The 22,717-nt window shown below is 52.5% G+C and overlaps 9 protein-coding genes across 9 annotated transcripts; 5 read left to right on the forward strand and 4 right to left on the reverse strand.

The window, feature by feature from the left end:
* Nucleotides 1-133: 133 nt before the first annotated feature.
* On the forward strand, nucleotides 134-1,394 carry AUEXF2481DRAFT_45917 (uncharacterized protein; the record flags this gene model as incomplete). Its single annotated transcript, XM_013492084.1, has 2 exons — nucleotides 134-198; nucleotides 263-1,394. 2 exons carry the CDS (start codon nucleotides 134-136, stop codon nucleotides 1,392-1,394), a joined length of 1,197 nt encoding a protein of 398 aa, XP_013347538.1.
* Nucleotides 1,395-1,814: 420 nt separating this feature from the next.
* AUEXF2481DRAFT_1792 (uncharacterized protein) lies at nucleotides 1,815-2,517 on the forward strand (the record flags this gene model as incomplete). The annotated part of the gene is made up of 4 exons (XM_013491741.1): nucleotides 1,815-2,038; nucleotides 2,090-2,136; nucleotides 2,192-2,231; nucleotides 2,283-2,517. 4 exons carry the CDS (start codon nucleotides 1,815-1,817, stop codon nucleotides 2,515-2,517), a joined length of 546 nt encoding a protein of 181 aa, XP_013347195.1.
* Nucleotides 2,518-3,409: 892 nt separating this feature from the next.
* AUEXF2481DRAFT_386401 (uncharacterized protein) lies at nucleotides 3,410-6,054 on the forward strand. The gene has a single exon (XM_013492318.1). It carries the CDS (start codon nucleotides 3,678-3,680, stop codon nucleotides 5,967-5,969), a length of 2,292 nt encoding a protein of 763 aa, XP_013347772.1. The 5' UTR covers nucleotides 3,410-3,677; the 3' UTR covers nucleotides 5,970-6,054.
* Nucleotides 6,055-6,139: 85 nt separating this feature from the next.
* AUEXF2481DRAFT_26207 (uncharacterized protein) lies at nucleotides 6,140-6,883 on the reverse strand (the record flags this gene model as incomplete). Its single annotated transcript, XM_013491890.1, has 1 exon — nucleotides 6,140-6,883. The coding sequence occupies one exon, from the start codon at nucleotides 6,881-6,883 to the stop codon at nucleotides 6,140-6,142; it is 744 nt and encodes a 247-aa protein (XP_013347344.1).
* A 261-nt stretch (nucleotides 6,884-7,144) lies between these two features.
* Nucleotides 7,145-10,339, forward strand: AUEXF2481DRAFT_62459 (uncharacterized protein; the record flags this gene model as incomplete). Its single annotated transcript, XM_013492140.1, has 7 exons — nucleotides 7,145-7,238; nucleotides 7,295-7,440; nucleotides 7,496-7,522; nucleotides 7,572-7,607; nucleotides 7,660-8,146; nucleotides 8,194-9,860; nucleotides 9,917-10,339. 7 exons carry the CDS (start codon nucleotides 7,145-7,147, stop codon nucleotides 10,337-10,339), a joined length of 2,880 nt encoding a protein of 959 aa, XP_013347594.1.
* Nucleotides 10,340-10,739: 400 nt separating this feature from the next.
* On the forward strand, nucleotides 10,740-11,723 carry AUEXF2481DRAFT_387166 (uncharacterized protein). The gene is made up of 2 exons (XM_013492262.1): nucleotides 10,740-10,886; nucleotides 10,954-11,723. The coding sequence occupies exon 2, from the start codon at nucleotides 11,097-11,099 to the stop codon at nucleotides 11,328-11,330; it is 234 nt and encodes a 77-aa protein (XP_013347716.1). The 5' UTR covers nucleotides 10,740-10,886; nucleotides 10,954-11,096; the 3' UTR covers nucleotides 11,331-11,723.
* A 1,248-nt stretch (nucleotides 11,724-12,971) lies between these two features.
* AUEXF2481DRAFT_386422 (uncharacterized protein) lies at nucleotides 12,972-13,774 on the reverse strand. Its single transcript, XM_013492263.1, has one exon. The coding sequence runs from the start codon at nucleotides 13,666-13,668 to the stop codon at nucleotides 13,162-13,164; it is 507 nt and encodes a 168-aa protein (XP_013347717.1). The 5' UTR covers nucleotides 13,669-13,774; the 3' UTR covers nucleotides 12,972-13,161.
* AUEXF2481DRAFT_26210 (carbohydrate esterase family 5 protein) lies at nucleotides 13,744-14,736 on the reverse strand (the record flags this gene model as incomplete). Its single annotated transcript, XM_013491891.1, has 1 exon — nucleotides 13,744-14,736. One exon carries the CDS (start codon nucleotides 14,734-14,736, stop codon nucleotides 13,744-13,746), a length of 993 nt encoding a protein of 330 aa, XP_013347345.1.
* A 1,443-nt stretch (nucleotides 14,737-16,179) lies between these two features.
* AUEXF2481DRAFT_1798 (uncharacterized protein) lies at nucleotides 16,180-22,184 on the reverse strand (the record flags this gene model as incomplete). Its single annotated transcript, XM_013491742.1, has 2 exons — nucleotides 16,180-16,767; nucleotides 16,827-22,184. 2 exons carry the CDS (start codon nucleotides 22,182-22,184, stop codon nucleotides 16,180-16,182), a joined length of 5,946 nt encoding a protein of 1,981 aa, XP_013347196.1.
* Nucleotides 22,185-22,717: the final 533 nt, after the last annotated feature.

Consider the following 22,717-nt stretch of genomic DNA (forward strand, 5'->3'; position numbering starts at 1 on the left):
AATTAAACATGGCATGATTTCCTGAGCCCTCCTTGATCGCTCCTTCGACCTTTCTTTAGGCTCCTTGTCCTGCTCCTTCCTTCTTCTCTACATTCACGTCTCTCTCTCTCTCTCTCTCAGATCAATCTTCAATATGGCTCCTTCCACCCCCGTCTACATCGTTTCTGCCGTCAGAACTCCTGTCGGTCAATTCTTGGGGTGAGTAGAGAGCCCCGCCATACACGATTGCTCAACAATTCTAACCAACCCTTTCTTTGTATAGCTCCCTCTCCAGCCTTAGCGCCACCCAGCTTGGTGCTCACGCCATCAAGCATGCTGTTCAGAGAGCTGGCGTCCAGCCCGAGTCCGTCGAGGAGGTCATCTTCGGTAACGTCCTCTCTGCTGGTCTCGGTCAGAACCCTGCCCGCCAGTGTGCTCTCGGTGCTGGTATCCCCAACTCGGTCGTCTGCACCACCGTCAACAAGGTCTGCGCTTCTGCCACCAAGGCCATTATCCTCGGCGCTCAAACCATCATGACCGGCGGTGCCGACATCGTCGTTGCTGGTGGTACCGAGTCCATGTCCAACGCTCCTCACTACCTCCCCAACATGCGCACCGGCGCCAAGTTCGGCAACCAGTCTCTCGTTGACGCTGTCCTGAAGGATGGTCTCACCGATGCCTACGAGGACCAACACATGGGCCTCGCTGCTGAGGCTTGCGCCGACGAGCACGGCTTCAACAGAGAGTCTCAAGACGATTACTGCATCAGATCCTACAAGAAGGCACAACACGCTCAGGAGAGCGGCTGGTTCAGTGAGGAGATTGCTCCCATTGAGGTCAGCGGTGGCAGAGGCAAGCCCAACATCGTTGTTGACAAGGACGACGAGCCCAAGAACTTCAACGAGGCAAAGACAAAGACTCTCAGACCTTCCTTCAAGCCCAAGGAGGGCACTGTCACTGCTGCCAACGCTTCTCCTCTCTCCGACGGTGCCGCCGCCGTCGTTCTCGTTTCTGAGGCTAAGCTCAAGGAGCTCGGTCTGAAGCCTATTGCTAAGATTCTGGGTTGGGGTGAGGCTGCTCACGAGCCCTCCAAGTTCACCACTGCTCCCGCTCTTGCCATGCCCAAGGCCTTCAAGCACGCCGGTATCAAGCAGGAGGATGTTGACGCTTTCGAGGTCAACGAGGCTTTCAGTGTTGTCGCACTCGCCAACATGAAGCTTCTCGGCGTCAGCGAGGACAAGGTCAACCTTCACGGTGGTGCCGTCGCTCTCGGTCACCCTCTCGGTGCCAGTGGTGCCAGAATCGTTGTTACCCTTCTTGGAGTCCTCAGAGAGACAAAGGGCAAGATCGGTGCCGTCGGTATTTGCAACGGTGGCGGTGGTGCCAGTGCTCTGGTTGTTGAGTCATTGCAATAGATGCATCATGTCTGTTTGTTTCATTTTACGAAAAGTCAGAGATATCCCCAGTTAAGCGCTTTTAATCATGCCCATGTAGGCTCAATTTTGAACATTACTCACGACCTCTTAACAAAATCTCGTCATTCCTGGTGGCCTCTATGCTGATACAATAAGAAGGAGCTGTTAAAAAGCACAGTTGTTTTCAGAACCGGTTCCTCATTGATAGCCTCCATCGGACGATGTATCAATATACATTGCTGCTATTCGTGTAATTTATTGTGCTTTGAAATAGCTGGAGCTTCGGATGTCGTCTCGGACTTCGGCTTCGTGCTGTTTCAACCGTAGCTTTCTATGATGCCTGCGTTCAAATTCAAAACTCGAGTGGAGCCTTTCAATCTTTGCACATTGATACAACACTCCTCATATCACTGAATCAGCATGACTATCGAACAAAGCAAGCCAAAGGCATGGTACGAGGACTTTCCCGAGCCAAAGACCAAAGCGGCCATCATGCCGCGGAACAGAGTGATGCAGATGCTCTCGTTACGGGGTGTAGCGAGCATACTGCTGATCGACCTCAGAAGGATGGATTTTGAGGGTGGCTGCCTTCGTGGTAGTCTGAATATCCCGGCTCAGGGCTTCTGGTGGAACAGAGGAATGCTGTAGGTCCGACCCATCTCCACCTTGGTCGCGTTACTAAGGTATCCCGACAGTTACGAATTGGCATACAAAGCCGACGTAGAGTGGGTCGTTTTCACATGTAAGTCAGACCATAACAATTCAACAAGCTTCGTTGTTGATCGATTCTATAACAGGTGGCTCGTCAAATGGCAGAGCACCTCGCTGTGCTGCATGGTACGGAGCTTGCGCCATATCATCTCCAGCCCCACTCACTGACCGATGCAGGTTCAAGGAGTTCATTGACGCGGCGGGAGATGAGCAGATGCAATCGATGGTGCTTGAAGGAGGTGTCAAAGGCTGGGTCAAGAGTGGGCCACAATTTACACGTCTAATGGATGGTTACAAGGAATCGTATTGGCAAGATCTCTTCACCCAAGAAGAGGCCAAGAAGTCAGAAGCTCAGAGTACAACAGCACAGGGCGACAAGGACTTGGTTAGCCAGGGAGACGTGACGAAGTGAGCAGAAGCACGAACTGATGACGAAGAGGCATGCGCCATCCTGACGAACCATGCGTTGGTCAAATCTGTGTATCAAAAACTATCATGACCTTATGGATAGTCGCGCAGACAACCACGACCCCCAGACCCTTTGGCGGCTCAAAACCGAGACATTCAGGCAGTGCAAAAAGAGCAGTCCTCTAGGAAACCTGTCGTCGTTCGCTTCTTTTATCCCCGTTAGCGCAGCAACTGGCGGCTGACATGGAAACCATTTCCATGAGACCGTTTGGACTTGCGGCAAGCAATCCCCAAACGGCTTTTTTCTCTCTCGTGCTCATTCACAACCCATGTCGGGAGGACAACCCCTTACCGTCCATGATCCACAAGCATCTGAGCGTACGCAGTGCCGACGATCCATGTCTTTGGATAGCCTTTGCAAATCGATTGTGACGAGCAAAAACCTGCGGCAGCCGACGAGATGTGATAAAGTCAGATAGGGAATGTTTAAGAAATGTCCCATGACGTGCTATGAGGCTACCCGTAACCCAGGCAATGCTCAGTGACAAGTCCTACTGATCGCCTTGTCATCATCGAGTGATCTTGAAAATAGCATGCCGTGCAGACTTGGTATACGAGGCAGGAGGCGGACTTCACCCCTGGCCGAGACATCAGCTTGATCGACTGGTCGAAGACCGAAATTGTGCCTGCCAAGTGTGGTGGGGATGTGCGGATTTGCTCAACGACAATCCAATCCACACCCTGAGCGCTTTTTTTCGGCGCTCTACCACGAGCAAACCACGACATGATCAAGCATTCTTACCGAGATGCTAGGACTTTTCTTTCCGCTACTCACCCTATGCTTGTAGAATGCCATTTCTGCTAGAGATCACTTTCAGCCTGTTGTGACGCCTTGTTCTTGAAAACCACAATTTCCGAACTGCGACATAATCAGCAGCGCTGAGCTGAGAATGAGCTGGGAAGACGAGTACATGCTAAAACCGTTTGAGCATTACGATGCGTAGCTCTTGACCAGACCGCCAAGTAGGTCACCACCATGGTATTTATCAGGGCCACGCCCGGTCTGCGTTGAAGCCGTTTGAACGGCCGCAATAAACATTCTATCTTTCTCCCAAAGGGGTCAGCCTATCTGACTATGGCATCGATGAGGCGGCACCTTCTCGTATGTACTCAGCTCTATATATGTGTTCTCGCATTTCCCTGTTCAGCTCTTCTTTCTTTTGTGCGCAATCATTCTTTTACTATTGCACCTACTCAATCGCAAACATGCCACTCATTCTTTTTTTGTTTTCCCTGTTCTCAGTCATTAACTTGAGCATAGCTGGCTATGTTCTTCAAGATGACTACAACTCTGCGTCGTTCTTCGACATGTTCGATTTCTTCACAGCACCAGATCCTACACATGGCTTCGTCCAGTATATTGACCAAGGCACAGCATGGAACACCGGTCTTATTCGTAACGATAATGGCAAGATCTATGTTGGAGTCGACCATACCAATGTTCAACCCAATGGTCGTCCCAGTATACGGTTGACTAGCAAGAATTCTTACAATTCTGGAAGTCTGGTCATCCTCGACCTTGACCACATGCCTGGCAACTCCTGTGGATCATGGCCAGCCTACTGGATGGTCGGACCTAGTTGGCCTAACGGTGGCGAGATCGACATTATTGAAGGTGTAAACACGCAGAACCACAACGCAATGACATTGCACACCGCAGACGGCTGTTCCATCTACGACAATGGCAATTTCACTGGAAGTCTATACTCCGATGACTGTTACGTCAACGCGGCGGACCAAACCAACAACCTGGGTTGTCAGATCTCCACCTCTCAGTACAACACCTATGGTGATGGCTTTAACAACGTAGGAGGTGGTGTCTACGCCATGGAATGGACCGACGAAGCGATCAGCATCTGGTTCTTCCAGCGTGGCACCATCCCTGCCAACATCCGAAACGGAAATCCCTCCCCAGATTCAACTTGGGGAACGCCACTCTCTCAATTCACAGGATGCTGTGACATCCCTGAATTTTTCTCAGACAATCAGATTGTTTTTGATGTTACCTTTTGCGGTGACTGGGCTGGTAGCGTTTGGAGCAGTGACTCTACATGTTCTGCTCTAAGCGGCTCCTGCACCGACTACGTCGCCAATAACCCTTCGGCATTCTCGAATGCTTATTGGACCATCAACTCTCTGCAAGTCTTCGAGCAGACTGCAAAATCTTCTGGAAAGGTTGCACTGCCCGCATTTTGCAATAATAATACCCCAACACAAACTGAGACATTCATTAGTAGTGCTAGCACCGTATCAACGGAAACCGTGCCTGCCGAGACTACCTCGACTGTGTCATCTGTTGTCGATACGACGACTACAGAGACATCGTCAACGCAGACCTCATCGTTCGAAACCACGTCATCGACCGCCGAAACCTCGTTGATCCCTGAGAGCTCGTCAATCGCCGAGAGCTCACCGACTGACCAAGTCTCGTCCACCGCCACGACCTCGTCAAGTGGAAGCACATCCGCTACAGACTTCTCGTCTTCAAGCCTAAGCTCCTCAATTACTGACAGCATGTCAAGTGGAAATCTGTCGTCCGCTGCTCAGACATCGTTGAGCAGCCAGACCGTATCACTGACCTCTGGCCTATCGTCAAGCAACAGAGCCTCGTCGACTGCTCTGAGTTCTTCACTTGGTCAAGTCTCATCGACTGCTCAAGCTGCATCAATCACCCGAGCTTCGTCGACTGCACAAGCCTCATCGGCTGCAGGTTCGAGCGCCAGTAAATCGAGTGCCAATACATCTCCCGCACCTGCATCGACTGCAGCAACGGCTGCCGAGACAAGCTCGACGCAGCCATTGCCTTCAATGACAGATGTATTGACGACGTTAGTCTTGGCCGTAGCCGCAGACGCCACCTCTACTGAGTGGACCACAATCACAACGACACTCCGACAAGTGGTGTCTCCGACCGGATTCCCACAGTCGAGTGCCACTCAACAGCCCACAGCAGTCGAGAATAGCGCGACGACACCAGCTGTCAATGTCGAGACGACGACCACCGCCCAACCGATTGCCGAGACCACTGTGCTCACGACAATCGTCCAAGCAGTGTCGGCCGACGCAACAACAACGCAGTGGGTGACCATCACGACGAGCATCGAACGAGCAGCGGTAGTAACAGCCACCAACGACGCGGCTTTCGAGCCTGCAGACACGACCATCACACAATGGACGACTCAGCAAATCACGGTCTTACCAGACGTCTACACGACGCAATGGACGACCATCACAAGTACCGTCAACTTCCAAAAGGCGAGACGCACCGCTCTACCCGAAAGCTTGATGCTCAGAGGGGAAGAGTCGGTAGCGGCATCACAAACGATACGTATCGAAGCACAACCAAGCCCTAGCAGGCGCTGGCTCCCGAGACACTGGGGTCGAGCACGAATCTAGAAGATTTTATGAAAGAAAGGAAAGGAATGGGAGGATATACCAAATTTAGATTAATGTTTTTGAACAACTTTTGTATCTGGTGGTGGCCTGGAGGAGAATAAGGCCCAGTATATAGAACTTAGGTAGAGAGCTGGCTGGGCTGGCAAGATTCCAAAAACGAAAATCATCACCTACGAAAGATCCATCGCATCGCCATCCTCGTCCATGTCATTTGTGTCTTCATCCAGGCCATAGTCTGGAGAGTCGTAGCCGTGAGCAGTTTCGATCTGCTCTTCTGGCGGCGTCCCGTCAGCTGTGCCAGATGACAATGCGACTGTATTTATAGCCTTCTCTTTTGCACGTTGGCGAGCTTCGAGTATAGCTTTCCGCACGTTGTCCTGCTCGATAGGCACAGACAGTGAGGGCGGGAGACTGTAGAGAACGAGTTCTTGATGTGTGTCTTTTTTCTCTCCCATTAAAATATGCTTGGGTATAGCATTGAGCTTCTTCTCAATATCTGGGAGGAAGATGAGTTTCTCCTCGTCTGACTCGATGTCGGCGAGCTCGTCATCGAGATTGTGGATATATACGCGGTGTTTTGTGTCATCTAGCTGCATGTGCTCGTCTTCGGGAGGTCGAGGCAGGCTACTTTGGAGTTGCGGCCTGGACGTGACAGGGATGTAGAGCTTGTCATGGCCATTGGCTGGACGGAGGAGGCAGGTGTCAGCGCATTGTTGATGGGAAGGAACGATGCGGGAGGATATACCTAGATTGAGCAAATTGAAGCGTTTCGCAAAGCGGTGGTCATCATCGAACGAGTCGTCTGCTGTGCGCTTGACACCTCGGAGTGGACTGGTAGCTGAAGGTGGAGCTGTCGCAGTCGCAATGGCAATGTCTCGGTCTCGGTCCATGACCTCCGCGCTGGTCGTGTTCATCCCGCATCACCACCGACCACGCCAGTAGTTTGTCTAGACGTGCGATAGTCGAGCAAGTGATTCGAAGTTGACTCTAGATCAAGTGAAGAAGCGCGCGGTTTCAAGTGAAGGAAAGCGTGGATGATCACGAGCTTGTTCAACAGTTGCCGACGTGGGTTGACTCACGTTCAAAATCCACCTCAGCTGGCCCAGAGAACATTCTCGCATCTGCCATACAACATCCCCTTTCGCGCAATCCACACCACAACACGCGCACCAAACATGGCTTCCACAACCGCCGACCAGCAATGGCCTGCCGCCAAGGTGCGAAGCACTTTTATTGATTATTTCGTCAAGAAGAGAGGCCACACGTTTGGTATGCCGCTTTGGGGGTCTTTGTTTCGCCGCAGCGCATAGCTCATAGCTTGATAGTGCCTTCCTCATCCGTCGTCCCTCACTCGGACCCGACTCTTCTCTTCGCCAATGCTGGCATGAACCAGTACAAGTCTATCTTCCTTGGAACTGTTGACCCATCATCCGATTTCGCCTCGCTCAAGCGCGCCACAAATTCTCAAAAGGTAAGCCAAGACTTTTTATAGAAAGCGCCGACAGCATGCTAACAAGACTCGATAGTGTATTCGCGCTGGTGGAAAGCACAATGTAACTTCACTCCAGCACTTTTCTGATGGTTTTTGTCTAATGCGATTAGGACTTGGACGATGTCGGCAAGGACTCCTACCACCACGTGAGTACAATTGATCAATGGCCCAGCAAACATAATTGACAAGCTATCGCAGACTTTCTTCGAGATGCTGGGTAACTGGAGTTTCGGCGACTACTTCAAGAAGGAAGCTATTGCTTGGTCATGGGAACTTCTCACCAAGGAGTACGGTCTCAGCCCCGACAGAATGTACGTCACCTACTTTGAGGGTGACAAGGCTGGTGGTCTCGAGCCCGATCTTGAAGCCAAGGAGCTCTGGAAATCTGTCGGTGTTCCCGAGGACCACATTCTTCCCGGTAACATGGCAGACAACTTCTGGGAGATGGGCGACCAAGGCCCTTGCGGTCCTTGCAGTGAGATTCACTACGACAGAATTGGTGGACGCAACGCTGCACACCTCGTCAACATGGATGATCCTAACGTCTTGGAAATCTGGAACAACGTCTTCATCCAATACAACCGTGAAGCCGACAAGTCTCTACGTCCTCTGCCCGCAGCCCATGTAGACACCGGAATGGGATTCGAACGTCTTTCGAGTATCCTTGCAGACGTCCCTAGCAACTGTGAGTTGCCGACGCTATATCGCGGAGGTAGTACTGACTTTCTACAGATGACACCGATGTCTTCACACCCCTGTTTGACCGTATTCAGGAGATCACTGGCGTCCGAAAGTACGAGGGCAAATTTGGAAGCGAGGATGTCGACGGTATCGATACTGCCTATCGCGTTTGTGCTGACCACGTGAGATTACTCACCTTCGCCATCACTGACGGAGCCATCCCTAGCAGCATGGGACGTGGCTACGTCGTCCGTAGAGTCTTGCGTAGAGGTTCCCGCTACGCTCGTAAGTACTTGAACACCGACATTGGCAGCTTCTTCTCGAAGATTGTTCCTACTCTTGTTGCTCAGATGGGTGACATGTTCCCTGAGATCAAGAAGAAGGAGCAGGACGTCAAGGAGATCCTGGATGAGGAGGAACTCTCGTTCGCTAAGACACTTGATCGTGGTGAGGCCATGTTCGAGAAGTACGCTCAGCAGTGCAAGGATAACAACACCAAGTCGCTTTCTGGATCGGATGTCTGGCGTTTGTACGACACCTACGGTTTCCCTGTCGATCTTACTCAACTTATGGCCGAGGAGCGCGGTCTCACCATCAACGAGGAGGAGGTCAACGCCGCTCAGGCCAAGGCCAAGGAGGCCAGCAAGGGCGAGAAGAAGGCTGGTGCCGATCTGGTCAAGCTTGATGTTCATGATCTCGGCAAGCTGGACTCCATGACTGAAGTCACCAAGACCGATGACGAGCCCAAATTCGGTCGCGGCAACATCAATGCTCAAATCAAGGCTATCTACTACAACAGAGAATTCTTGTCGAGCACCTCCGATGTTCCTGAGGGTGAGCAGTTCGGTGTCATCCTTGACAAGACCAACTTCTACGCTGAGCAGGGTGGTCAGGAGAATGATACTGGCAAGATCCTGATTGATGGCGAGGCCGAGTTAGAGGTTCAGAACGTTCAGAGCTACGGTGGTTACATCCTTCATACCGGCTACATGACTTACGGCACTCTCAAGACTGGCGACTCCGTCATCTCTGAGTACTATGAACTCCGCAGACACCCCATCCGTAACAACCACACTGGTACTCACATTCTCAACTTCGCTCTACGCGCTGTTCTCGGTGACGACATCAACCAAAAGGGTTCATTGGTTGCTCCCGAGAAGCTCCGTTTCGATTTCAGCCACAAGGCTGCATTGTCGGACAAGGAGCTCCAGGAGGTCGAGACCAAGAGCACTTCATACATCCGTCAGAACAGCCCCGTCTACTCACTTGAGGTGCCACTTTCTACCGCCAGAAACATCAAGGGTGTTCGTGCTGTCTTCGGTGAGACCTACCCTGACCCTGTTCGCGTCGTCAGTGTTGGTGTGCCCGTTGAGCAACTCCTTGAGGACGTCCACAACCCTCAGTGGGAGAACGTCAGTGTCGAGTTCTGCGGCGGTACCCACGTCGATAAGACTGGTGAGATCAAGGAGTTGATCGTTCTTGAGGAGGGTGGTATCGCCAAGGGCATTCGCCGTATCATCGCCGTGACTGGCCAGGCTGCCTACGAAGTGCAGAGAGTCGCACAGGAGTTCTCGGACGAGCTCGCTCTGTTGGAGAAGATGTCATACGGTCCTCAGAAGGAGCAGAAGGCCAAGCAGTTGCAGGTCCAGCTTAACCAGCTGACCATCTCTGCTGTGACCAAGTCCCAGCTGAAGGAGCGCTTCGCCAAGGTTGCCAAGGTGAGTTTCGATAAATGTTGACTCACACCTGCATATATTAATAATGTACCCTACAGGCAAACCTCGATCAGCAAAAGGCATTCCTCAAGGCCGAGAACAAGGCCGTTACCGACACAATCGCCAAGCACTTCAGCGAGAACCCCGACTCAAAGCGCTTGGTCGTTCGTGTCCCTATCTCGGCCAATTCCAAGGCCATCAGCGAGGCCATCAAGACCATCAGCTCCAAGCAAAAGGACAAGACCATCTACATCATCGCCGCCGATGAGACCGAGGGTAAGGTTGTTCACGGCTGCCACGTCTCCGCAGAGGCCAAGGAGAAGGGCGCCGATGCTCCTGCCTGGGCCAACGAGGTCGCTGGCGTGCTCGGTGGAAAGGCTGGTGGTAAGGGTGCCACTTCCCTTGGACAGGGTACACAGCCCGAGAACGTTGACCAGGCTGTCGAACTTGCCACCAAGTACCTTGAGAAGCTTGGTCTGTAAGGCCAGAGCTGATGGTGTCTTGCACGAGTGTACGAAGTCTATTTGAAGAACCAGTAAAAAAATCAAACACATAGCTGTAAGCTAGCAAAAACAAAGATTCGAATTGCAAAGATTTTTTAGTTCTTTCAATGACTGCTTTTCTAGTGTTTTCATGTTTTGTGCTTTTACAGATGTATCACTGCCGTTTCCCTACCTTGTCACAACTCTTTACTTGTCAGTGTTCGACGAAGAGAAACTCATCCACTATGCTGATCCAATCTTTGTTCAAACACCACCAAAAAAACTTTCTTTGTCCATTCCTTCCCTTTCTCCAACCACGAGCAGGAGTTCTGGCCTATCTGGGCCAGAGTCACGGCTAAGCGTAAGAATATGTCTATGTACCGTTTTTCTCGAGATCGAGAGCGTAACCGGGTCGATGACGAAGAAATGTCTCTTGTCGACGCTCGGCCAGCGCTTGTTGCTGTGCGTGCGTTCACGGTCGTCCAGCAGCAGCGTATATAAGTTCACGGTTGTCGAAAGCTGGAGATGCGTGTGCCTCGGGTTTGATGTACGTGTTAGTACTTCTTTTCAGTAGACCGTGATGGTGATGATGTTCTATCATTGACGTGGTGCAGCGTTTGTGACATCTAGTATAGACGCGAACTATAGGACAAGATGGAAATTTGTGCGGTCAATGCCCTTGATGAAGAACATCTTACAAAAGCCTGGTCACTAGAATAAAATAAGACCTCCGCGTGTATTGGGTTGTCATGTTTCGATGATTAGAGCAGGCCAACGACGAGCTGCAACAACACAGAATTATATAAATCTAGCAGTCATGGTTCTCTTTTCCTTGCTGTCCTTCTTCTCTTCCCTCATTTCATGTGGCGTTTCGGTCTGCTTTACACCCTTGCCGTGTCTTGCGAGCTCGGCTTGTTCAGCAGTGACTTGCTTGATACAAGCATTCGTGGTTTCATCTCTGTCCTCTCCAAACTTGCAGACGGCGTCGTAATTGCTCCATAGCTCGTCTTCGCATGCTTCGTCTTTGCCGCATAAGCGCTCGGTTAGCTCTTGGAAGGCTTGAAGGGCTTGGTCAGAGACGAAGTTTTTGGGGTCGTTTTTGAAGGTTCTGTGGGTGGATTTTGTTAGTTGTGAGGGCGCTTGGAGACAGGGCAGAGGAGGGGATACGTACTCTTCGGGATCTAGGAGGGCAGAAGCAGAGGTGCGAGTAGGTTGAGAGAGAACTGTGCTGGTCGACAGAGCCAGGAGGGCGATTGGGAGAGAAGAGGAGAATCTCATGATTGCTTGTGTGATGAGATGTAGGAAGGACGGATAACTGGTAGATTTCGCAGCATCTTATATATTGTGTGGTGTTCTATATACCTCGAATCAAGTGCATGAGCTAGTTGTTTTGATGGTTGAGTGCTCTGGATTTGTGCTTTTGAGTAAGTTTACATATCAACCGGCTATAAAATCGTATCAGAGTCTCAGGTCGTGGAGAGTGTTTGAGTCATATCCTTCTGTGTCTCGGGCTTACTAGCAATTGAGCGAGTTCCATCTGTGGTTGAGACATGTCGTATGCAAGGGTTTGATGACGATCAGGACGAGGAGTGGTGATGGTGGACATGATGTTGCTCGAATATCGCGATTCCGACCAAATCAGAGTTACGCCTGATTGTGTGCACAATGATTTCGACTTCTGTAGGATGTGATTGGGAGGCGGGAGAAGGAGCAAGCAAGACAGACGCTCCTGCTGCAATTGTGCTTCTGTTGAAATAGACGAGTCTGACTGTGTACATGACCCGACCATTCCAATTCAATGACACACGGAGCCTACTTTTGGTCTGATGAAGACGATGTCGTAGAAGTAATGGTCAAGATAATCCACCACCCTGACATGTCTTTAGGTTCTTCGAGGCATTTTTGGTGTGACCCTGTCTGACATGTTACCTCGATCGCGGCATCAATCATTCTCATCTTATCTCGTTTGATGAAACCAGAACATTTCCTATCGGTCGCTCTGTCAATTCGCTTGAGACTGCGATGGTGTGTTCGTCGTCAAGGTAAGACGGCTTGGTGTCCAATAATCATCTATAAATAATGCCACTTCCGGCAAAATATAAATCCGAGTTCCCGAACCAGGCACATCACTTTGACGAAAAGGCGTGACACCAGCTTCCTCGCAGAACCAAGTTTCTGTCGTCAAGCATCGTTTCTTTTTTCTTCTCTCACCTTTCCAATTTTCGCTCTCGGTTTTTGTTTCTGTCACAAAGCCGACAGATGTCGCTCGGAGGAAGAAAAGTCCGAATATGACGACGCTATTCGACTCTTCTTTTACTAAGCCTTGATGCGCGTGCGTTGTGAACCTCTGCAGGATTGCATGCATGCATGCACGTCGTGGTCTTGGTAGACCTGCAGACACCATGCACACCATTTTCTGCAACGCCTTCCTGTTGATTTTCATGCAAGACCGTTTGTGGGCAAATCCTTTTGCTCATGCTTGATGTGACATTCTGTCTATGACGCCCGTGGAGAACTGCCGACTCATTGCTGTCTTTGCGCTTGTGCAGTTCCCGCTCTCCTTCATGATGTTACAGAGCGACAATGAGTTGTCTGAATGCAAGTCGGTTTCCAGATTAACGAGTGGTCATGGAGAGTTGACGAATTGGTCGCTCTCTGTGGACGTCAATCCATTCTGGGAAAGCACTGTGCCCTAAGACAGCTAAAAGCGCGACATGCCCTGTCACACTGGGAGGTGTGGAGTCTTGTGCCCAGCTTTCCACCAAGGATGGTTTCTGACATGTTGGAGACTGACATGACAGTCCATGTCTGTATCGGTGCTATCATTGCGGGGTACGACCGTGTTCGTTCCGTGTTCCAAGAAGGACCCACTGTGTCTCTGATAGAAGTGTACGCGTAATGACTGGAGATTGTGATCTCAGAAGAGCCATGCTCAATACGAGATACTCAGCTGTAGACATTGACGCATTGCAGCTTAGGGTATCGCGATCTCCCAGTCCTGCCAACCCCCACTCTCTCATGCGATTGACGTAGAGCAACGATAACCTACAGGGAGGCAAAGTACTTTTAGAATTGAATAGCTCGTACAGGGAGCCTCTGAGACTAGATGCATCCCCGGGAACACTGCTGTAGTTCTTTAAGGCAAACTGTACAAGGGCACAGTCATTTTCTAGATCGTGGAGTGTCGACGAAGTAGATGCTCTCATCAAATATCGACCTGTTCTGGAAAACTGTGCCTTACAGCAGCAGCAAAAAAAGCGACGAAATAGCACAAGGGGAGAGAAGTATAATAAGTGTGAAGAGTCATTATTGTCTAGTAGCAGGCTCATTATGATTAAAATCTTATATCATCCTTCAAAATATCAACAGGAAATTCTCGGAAAGCGAGAGACCAAAGGAAGCTTTTAGTAGCCGAGCATGTACTTGACCCAACCGGCAGCATCGTCGGTGTAGATGTCAAAGTAGTTGAGGTGCTTGTTGACGTCGAAAGGACCGGGGCCAGCAGCTGCGCAGACCGGGTCGGATCCGTCGCAGTAAGATCTCATGACACCAGCGAACTTGTTGAGACGAGCGAGGGACTCAGGGGTACGGGGATCGTTGCAGCTGACAGAGGCACCACTAAGGACGTTGTAGGGCTGGTTGGCGACGTGTCTGTTGTCACCGAAGAGGAGGACAGCACCAAGCTTGTTGCCGGGGCTGGTCGAGGGGTCGAGGCCGGGGTTAGGGCCACCACAGACGTCAGCTCCACCAAGAATATCACCGGCAACGTTGGCACCCTGAGAGTAACCAGTCAAGACAAGCTTAGATCCAGGGCACTTGTTGGCATAGGCAGTCATCTGGTCGATGCCGTTGCGGTCGCCCTCGCTGACGGCAGTGCAGTAATCACTGCCCTCGGGGTTGGAGTAAAGGATATCTTCGTAATCGCAAGACTCTAGACCATAGCAGATGGCGCCAGCGAGCTTGCCTTGACGGCCAGGGTATGGCTCGTTCCAGCCCTTAGACAGGAAGACGTGAACATCTCTGCACGAAGAATCGGTGTTCTGGGCAGTAGGTGCTGGTGCAGGGATGTTTGTGGACACCACTGATGCCTGAGCAGGAGTGGAAGCCGGAGCAGCAGTAGGAGCATTCGCTTGCCAGGAGAAGACGTTGCCTTGCCATGTGGCCGTGATCCAATCGCCACCGTTGTTGTTGTTGTTGGCGGTAGAGGCAGGAGGAGGAATGACAGCGGGAGGCGTTGATTGGGCAGGGACGTTCCAGTTGTTCTCCCACGAGACGACTACGCCATTGATAGTGGCGGTCACGATGTCGGCGCGGTTCTCAATAGGAGCAGGTGCCGAGGAGACAGTGCCCGAGATAGCCAGGAGGGCCGAGAGGAGAGTTACTGATCGAGGAGACATCTTTGATATTTTATGTGGCTGGTCCCGTTTTGATCGCTCGTACCGTTGATAGTGATAAGAAGTAGATGTTGAAACTGCCATGTGAGAGGAGCAGGGCCAGGATATATACCCTCAACCATCCGGGATCAGATGGCACGCCTCTAGCCTCCGAGCGTCCAGCTTGTCGAGCGCGGGCCTCTTACGACACCTGCATCATGAGCACCTACATGTATTGCCAAGGACTATACGAGATGAGTCCATTGTGTTCCCAGCCATGGCGGGCGGACACCAAAAGCTGATCTTGTGGTGGTGCTAAGCGGGAGTGTTTCTATCCCAGGGCCATCCGCAGCTAACGCTTTGCTAAATTAAGGCCGACCATCGTCATTTCTTTCGGCAGGGAAAGCTTGGTTTAACCTACACGACTCGCACATACCACCCCGGCCACCGCCGCGGATCCTTCTTTTCCAGTTGCTGTCATTCCAAGCGAAGCTCCTCATCGATCATCCAACGACAATCGCATCATCTCCAAATTTAGAGCAGACTCGCCTCGGCTTTGCTTGTCACCATGCAGCCGTCACCTCCAAGGTTGCGGACGTGAGCGGGCGAGTAATCTTTGCATGAACTCAACACAGACTTGAATCGTGCAAGATGCCATCGCGAGTCAAGAAGATTTTTCTCCCGTGAGATCTGGATCAGATTCAACGCTTGATACTTTTTGACATGCTGTGCTCAAAATTAGAACCCTGATTTGCATCATAGATCAAGTGAACACATTTGCCACGGACAGGAATAGATGGTCTTGCCGAAAAATCAAAAAGAATGTCACGCCTTCACAGAATTTGGCTCTGTAAGCCAGCCATCTCCTGCAGGATGTGGGTGTAGCGCGAGCACTCATGCAGCAATCCAGCCATGCAGCAGACCGGCCTCCAACTTGAGTCAGTCACGCTTTGTTCGCGTCCGCTCCATGATAAAGACCTTCGCAGGGATGCAGAGCAACACGAGGCGAACAAGATTACAACAATTTAACAAAAACATCTACTGCAAATAAACAACACGACAAAGAATGAAAGATACGAAAAGTTGACCAAACACAGGAGACGAATTGTACTATGTGGCGAGCAGAAATTACCTAGCTAGGATATTATTTCGACAAATAAAGTAGTGATATAAATACAGACAGTGTGTTGAACAAATTTGAACAAAGGAAATTCGTCAAGGGTAGAAACGAAAGGAGACCAGCGCCTGGGCTCGAGAAAAACAGAATCAGAAACCAGAAAAGGAAGTTCCCCCAAAGATAATCCATCAGTTAGATGCAAGAAAGACCCCCCGATCATCTTGCTCTTTCCTCCAGAAATGGTTGGTTGTAGTTCCCTCCTCTTTGTTTGTCTTCTCTTTTCCCCCTCCCTCAGGCTTGCTCAGTATTAGGGTATCGGATGTTGTGATTTTTCTTCTCATTTTTCTTTCTTACTTCTTGAACATACCGCCGACGAGGGGCAAAGAGGATGCGCCACCACCTGACTTCTTCTTGTCCTTCTTGCCGCCCAGGCCGAGAGAGCTGGCGACGCTACCGAGACCAAGTCCACCGAGCAGCTTGTCGATACCCAGACCGCCGAGCAGACCATTGACAAGACCACCGAGTCCAAGGCCGTTAAGCAGCTGGCCAACCAGACCCAAGACACCAGTCAGCAAGAGACCGACGGCAGCAAGAATCTGGAAAAGAGGCTGTGTCATGAGACCCCAGAGAGGGTTCAGCTTCTTCTTGGCGTGAGGCATGTCGTTGATACGCTTCTTTGCGTTGTCGATGGTGGTTGTGACAGTGGTGGTCAACTCCTTGAGGGTATCTGCGAGACGGTACTCCTCGGGTGTGGCCTCCTTGGTGCCGGCGCGGCCCTTGGCTTGAGCAGCGATGCGACCGTCGGGGTCGAGACCGCGCAGCGAGCCATTGCACTCTTGCAAGATGCGACCACCCTCTTCGATAAGAGGCTGGACCTTGTTGACCAAATCTTCCTCATCCAACTCTTCACGTGGGGTACGGTCGGCGGCTTCGATGTGCTGTAGAAGAAAGGTAGGTCAGTAAATTTTCGAGTAAACAGATGAAGGTAAGCACTTACGTCGGTGATCTGCTTGCAGACGGGCTGGACTCTCTCGAGAGTCTGAGTACAGATGGCACCCATCTTCTCAGCAATCTCACGGTCTTGCTCCTTCTTCTTGCGCTCCTCCTTCTCTTCCTCGGTGAGCTCCTCTTCAGGGATCTCCTCATCTTCAATGATGTTCTGGATGAGAGTAACCTCACCGACCTTGTTGCCGTCATTGTCAACAACGTAACCGTTGTCATCAACTTCAAGGCCGACGCAGTGACCGAGATCGCCAGTGGTGAGTCTGCCCATGACATCTCCGTTCTCGTCACGGACTTCACCCTCCTTGTTGACACGGCGGCCAGACATGGGGTTGATCTTTCTCTCCTTCTCTTCAGGCTCCCATCTCTCAGCCTTACCGATGAGGTTGCCGTTCTTGTCCTGGATCTCACCGTCTTCATCGACCTTGTGAGCGACAAGCTTCTTGACATCGCCTTCGGTGACGCGGCCGACGATGCTGCCATCAGGGGTAACAACGTAACCCTCCTTGTTGATGGTGATGCTATCGAAGCCGGCGAAAGGTCCTTCGGCCTTGGTGTCGGCACCCTTTGCGAGTTCAGCCTTACCAATGACATTTCCAGCGTTGTCCCAGATTTGACCCTGGCCATCAACCTTCTTGCCAACCATGGTAGACGGGTCACCCTCGGCGACACGACCGATGATGGTGCCAGAAGAGTCGACAACGTTACCAGCCTTGTTGACAGTGCATCCAGCAAGGGCGGAGAGGTCTTCAGGAGTCTGCTCTTCCTCAGGCTCTTCCTCGTAAGGCTCGGCGTGACCCTTGGTGTTTCCGTACTTGTCGCTGATATCACCGTCTTCATCGACAGTCAAGCCTACGAGACGCTTGACGTCACCTTCAGTGATGATACCGACACGGTCACCCTCGGCGTTCTCAACATAACCCTCCTTGTTGACGTGGAGGCCCTCAAGTCCGGCAAAGGGACCCTCAGGTCTGGCAACGCGCTCGTTCTCAGGAAGAACCTCACAGCGTCCGACAACCTTGCCGGTATCACCGTGGATCTTGCCTTCTTCATCGCAGCGACGACCAGCAAGCTCCTTGATATTGCCTTCAACAAGCTTACCAAGAGGAATGCCGTCTTCATTGACGACGAATCCTTGCTTGTTCAGCTTCTTGCCATCAAGGATGGAGTTGTCGACAGGGCCGGCTTCCTCCTCTTCGTAAGGCTCAGCGTGACCCTTTGCGTTGCCGTACTTGTCATTGATGTCACCGTCCTCATCAACAGTAAGGCCAACAAGCTTCTTCCATTCACCTTCAGTGACCTTGCCAACAATATTATCCTCAGCATCAACAACGTAACCTTCCTTGTTGACACGAAGACCTTCACGGCCAGCAAAAGGTCCCTCAGCTTTGGACAGACGCTCGTTTTCAGGGAGAACCTCACAGTGACCAATGACCTTTCCAGTGTCGCTGTGGATATCACCGTTCTCATCGCAGGGACGACCAGCCAACTCCTTGACGTTGCCATCAATAAGCTTGCCAACAGGGATACCCTTGTCATCAACGACAAAGCCGCTCTTGTTGAGCTTCTTGCCATCGAGAAGAGAGTTGTCGACGGGACCTTCCTCTTCCTCTTCTTCAAGAGGTTCGGCATGGCCCTTGACGTTGCCATATCTGTCCATGACATCGCCGTCCTCATCGACAGCAAGACCGATCAGGCGCTTAGCGTTACCCTCAACGATCTCACCAACGATGTTCTCGTCCTCGTCGGCGACCTTGCCGTCAGCGACAACGCGAAGACCTTGGAGACCAGCGAAAGGACCGTCAGGCTTGGCCTCACGCTCGTCCTCGGGGATCATCTCGACGCGGCCGATGACCTTGCCCTGGTCATTCCAGATCTGACCTTGGTCGTCGAGCTTCTTGCCAGCAAGTTCCTTGGCCTTACCCTCGACTAAACGAGCAACGGGTACACCCTCGTCGCCAATGACAAAGCCTGCCTTGTTCAAGGTCTTGCCGTTGAGGCTGGAGAGATCGACGGGCTCCTCCTCAGCTTCGGGCTCTTGGTCGGGATCCTCGTAACGCTCGGCATGGCCGACAACGGAACCCTTCTTGTCGAGAATGTCGCCATCCTCATCGACAGCGCGACCAACAAGCTTCTTGGCGTCGCCCTCGGTGAGTTGACCGACGCGGTTGCCGTTCTCGTCCTCGACCCAACCGTCCTTGACGACGATCAAGCCTTCGAGACCAGCGAAAGGAGACTCCTCGTCTTCCTCGACAGGGACAGTCTTGGCACGACCGATGACATGGCCCTTGTTGTCCCAGAACTGACCTTGGTCGTCTGACTTGACTCCAGACTTGGAAAGCTTCTTGGCATCACCTTCGGTGAGCTCACCAACGATGGTACCGTTTGAGTCGACGATCTTGCCGGCCTTGTTGACAGTCAGACCGTCAAGGACGGAAAGGGGAGGGAGGTTGGACTCGGCATCTTCAACAGCGTCCTCAGCGCCTTCCTCAGCGTCTTCGGCGCCATCCTCGGCAGCCTGAGCGCCTTCTTCGGCATCCTCAGCACCCTCAGCGGCATCTTCTGCGGCGTCTTGTGCATCTTCAGCCTTGTCGGCAGCTTCTTCGGCCTCATCGAGCTCCTCCTGAGGGATCTCTTGGGGCAGAGCCTTGACGCGGCCAATGGTGTTGCCTTCTTCGTCGAGGACCTCACCCTTATCGTTGACCTTCTTGCCAGCGCATTCGCTAAGCTCACCAGACGTAAGCTCGCCAATCTCCTCACCGTCTTCGTTGAGGATCTTGCCCTTCTTGTTGACCTTGAGACCTTCGAGGACATCGAGGTCGGGAATCTTGAACTGAGGACCTTGAAGCTCTTCCTCCTCATCGGCTTGCTCCTCATCCTCACCCTCCTCCTCGTCAGGAACATTCTCACCGAGCTCGGCCTGGAGCTCCTTGGTGGCGGTCTCAGCAGCCTCACCAGGGGTGACGGAGACCTTGCCAATGACCTTGCCATTCTGGTCAAGAACCTCACCGCGATCGTTGACCTTCTTGCCAGCGCACTCTATGGGGTCGCCTTCAGCAAGTTCACCGATCTCATCACCTTCGTCGTCGAGAACCTTGCCCTTTTTGTTGACTTTTCTGCCATCAAGAATACGAAGGTCAAGAGGAGGCAGGCGGCCACCGAGCTTCTCGGCGGCGCCCTCAGCAAGGCCGACCTTACCGAGAACGTTGTCGTCAGCGTCGACAACCTCGCCACCCTCGTTGATCTTGAGATCCTCGGCCTTGATCTCGCCAGACTCGAGCTTGTCCTTGAGAGACTCGCTGTCGATCTGACCGAGGATCTCGCCTTGGTCATCGACGACCTCGCCAGCCTCGTTGAGCTCTCTGCCTTGCAGAGCCTCGATGCCAGGAAGCTCATCTTCAATGTCTTGAGCAGCATCCTTGACATCATCTGCAGCATCGTCGACGTTGTCGGCAGCTTCATCAACCTTGTCGGCGGCCTTGACGGTGTCGTCGGCATTGTCTTGAGCGTCGTCGGCAGCATCCTGAGCATCATCGGCAGCGTTCTGGATCTGGTCATAGATGTCCTCGGGTGCATCGGGGTGAATGTCGGCATGACCAATAACGTTGCCGTCATCGTCGACGAACTCGCCGTACTCGTTCAAGGTGTGGTTCATGAGCTCTTGCGGGTCACCATCAGTGACTTGCCCAATGGTGTCACCATCCTCGTTGAAGATGTTACCAGTAGGGTCGCAAGTTAGACCCTTGAAGATACTGAGGTTGGTCTTCTCCTCAACATCGTCGGTGTCGGGAAGCTCGCCAACGAACTTCTCAGCACCCTTGGGGAGTTCACCCTTGCTCTTCAGGTCGGCCATCTGCTTCTTGACCTGCTCGGGGAGAAGCTCGACACGTCCGACAAGGTCGCCGTCGTCATCGAGGATCTCACCATCATCGCCAATTGGGTAACCAGCGAGGTCTTCGGCATCACCTTCAGCGAGCTTGCCGACAGGGTTGCCGTCTTGGTCAGAGACCATTCCATCCTCTGAGACCTCGAGGCCCTTGAGCATGGAGAGGTCGACAGGGAGGTCGCTGATGTCGTTGATCTCTGGAACGTTGTCCTCGGCGGCGTCTTCAGCATCCTCGGCAGTCTCGTCTACCTTGTCGGTTGCATCCTCGGCAGTGTCCTTGGCCTGATCGGCGACATCGCCGGTGGCATCTTCAGCGTCCTCGGCAACTTCACCAGCCTTGTCGGTGGCATCCTCAGCGGTGCCCTTGACTTGCTCAGGAGCATCCTCGGCGGTGGCCTTAGCATCCGCGGTGGCGTCTTCGGCAGTGTCCTTGGCCTTGTCGACGGCATCACCAGCAGTGTCCTGAGCGTCCTCGGCGACCTCACCAGTCTTGTCGGTGGCCTCACCAGCAGCGTCCTCGACGGTGCTCTTGGCGTCTTCAGCAGTGCCTTCGGCAGTGTCCTTGACGTCTTCAGCGGCATCGCCAGCCTCGTCGGTAGCCTCGCCTGCAACCTTCTGAGCGTCATCGGCGGTATCCTGGGCACCTTCGGCAAGGTCTTCAGCAGTGTCCTCGGCGGTGTCCTTGACATCTCCCGCGGTTTCTTGGACGTCCTTTCCGGCATCCTTGGCAGCCTTCTTAGGGTCCTGAGCGGCCTTGCCAGCAAGACCAGAGGCCTTACCAGCCAGACCCTTGGCACCCTTGAGCAGGTTGCCGCCGGTCTGCTTGCCGGTCTTTTGAGCGTCGTCAGCCACCTTGCTGGTGGTGTCTTGGGCATCGTCTTCGTTGTCGTCAGCTTCGTCACCGGCCTTTACGGTCTTGTCGTCGTCGGCAGTGTCCTCAGTATCTTCGGTATCGTCATCAGCGGTGTCCTCAGCACCAGCGGCAGTGTCGTTATCATTAGAGTCGTCAATTGGTTGAGGAGCTTGCTCCTCGAGCTGGCCCTTGGCGTTGTCTCCAGCCTGGGAAACCTTGCTCAGAGGGCCTTCGTCATCGTCCTCGTCCTCATCATCACCAGCCTGGGTGGATGCGGCTTCGGTGTCGTCCTTCATCTCGACCTTGCTGGGCTCTTCAGCAGCGCCCTCGGCCTTGCTCTTAGCATCTTCAGCAGTCTTGCCAGCCTTCTCCTGGGCACCTTGCGCGGCATCGCCGGCTTTTTGTTGCACATCACCAACATCAGGCTTCTCGGAAGCTTGAGGGACTTCTGGCTGCTTGGCACCCTCGGGGGCGGATGCTTTTTTTGCGCCGGAAGCTGCTTGCTGTCCGAGTTTGGGGGGTTGGCTAGTTTGGCTCTGGGGCTTTCTGCCCAACTTTGTGGGAGTCTTGGGCGCACCACCAGTGGCCTTACCTGCTGCCGGAGAAGGTGCCATGTTGTTCAGAGTTCGTCTTGTTTTGGGAGTCGGGGAATTGGATTTAGAGCCTGCTGGGGGAGAAGCTCTGTTTGGAGTTGGAGGAAAGGAGTAGTAGGCGTAAGAGGAGGAAGAAGAATTGTTGGTCATACAACAATCGTGATTAGATTATTCTGGGGGAATGGGGGGAGTAAATGGATAGAGAAAATGGGACGAGGGAAGGGAGCTCAAAAACATATAAGGTACCTACCTCGAGCACGGAGCAAGCTATCACTCCTGCTGGCTGGTTGCATGCTATCCAGGAAGCTTGTGACGTATGAACTGCCAGGTAGGTAGCGCCTCACGGTGGCATCAGCAGGTTTTGCGGCTGGTGAGATATCGGTTGGTCCTGCTCTTCAGCTGCGTTTCAACGTCACAGCCACGGCTGGAGAACAGTGGCTGCATGGGTAGGTGTATCGACGATGCGGAGAAGACGGGGCGGTCCTTTAGTGGCTTTAGGCGAGAATCGAGGACTCTCGAGGGAGCTTTGCAGGTCGAGGCCATCAAAGAATGCC

This window comes from Aureobasidium subglaciale, assembly GCF_000721755.1.
Source record: "Aureobasidium subglaciale EXF-2481 unplaced genomic scaffold scaffold_2, whole genome shotgun sequence".
Lineage (NCBI taxonomy): Eukaryota > Fungi > Ascomycota > Dothideomycetes > Dothideales > Saccotheciaceae > Aureobasidium > Aureobasidium subglaciale.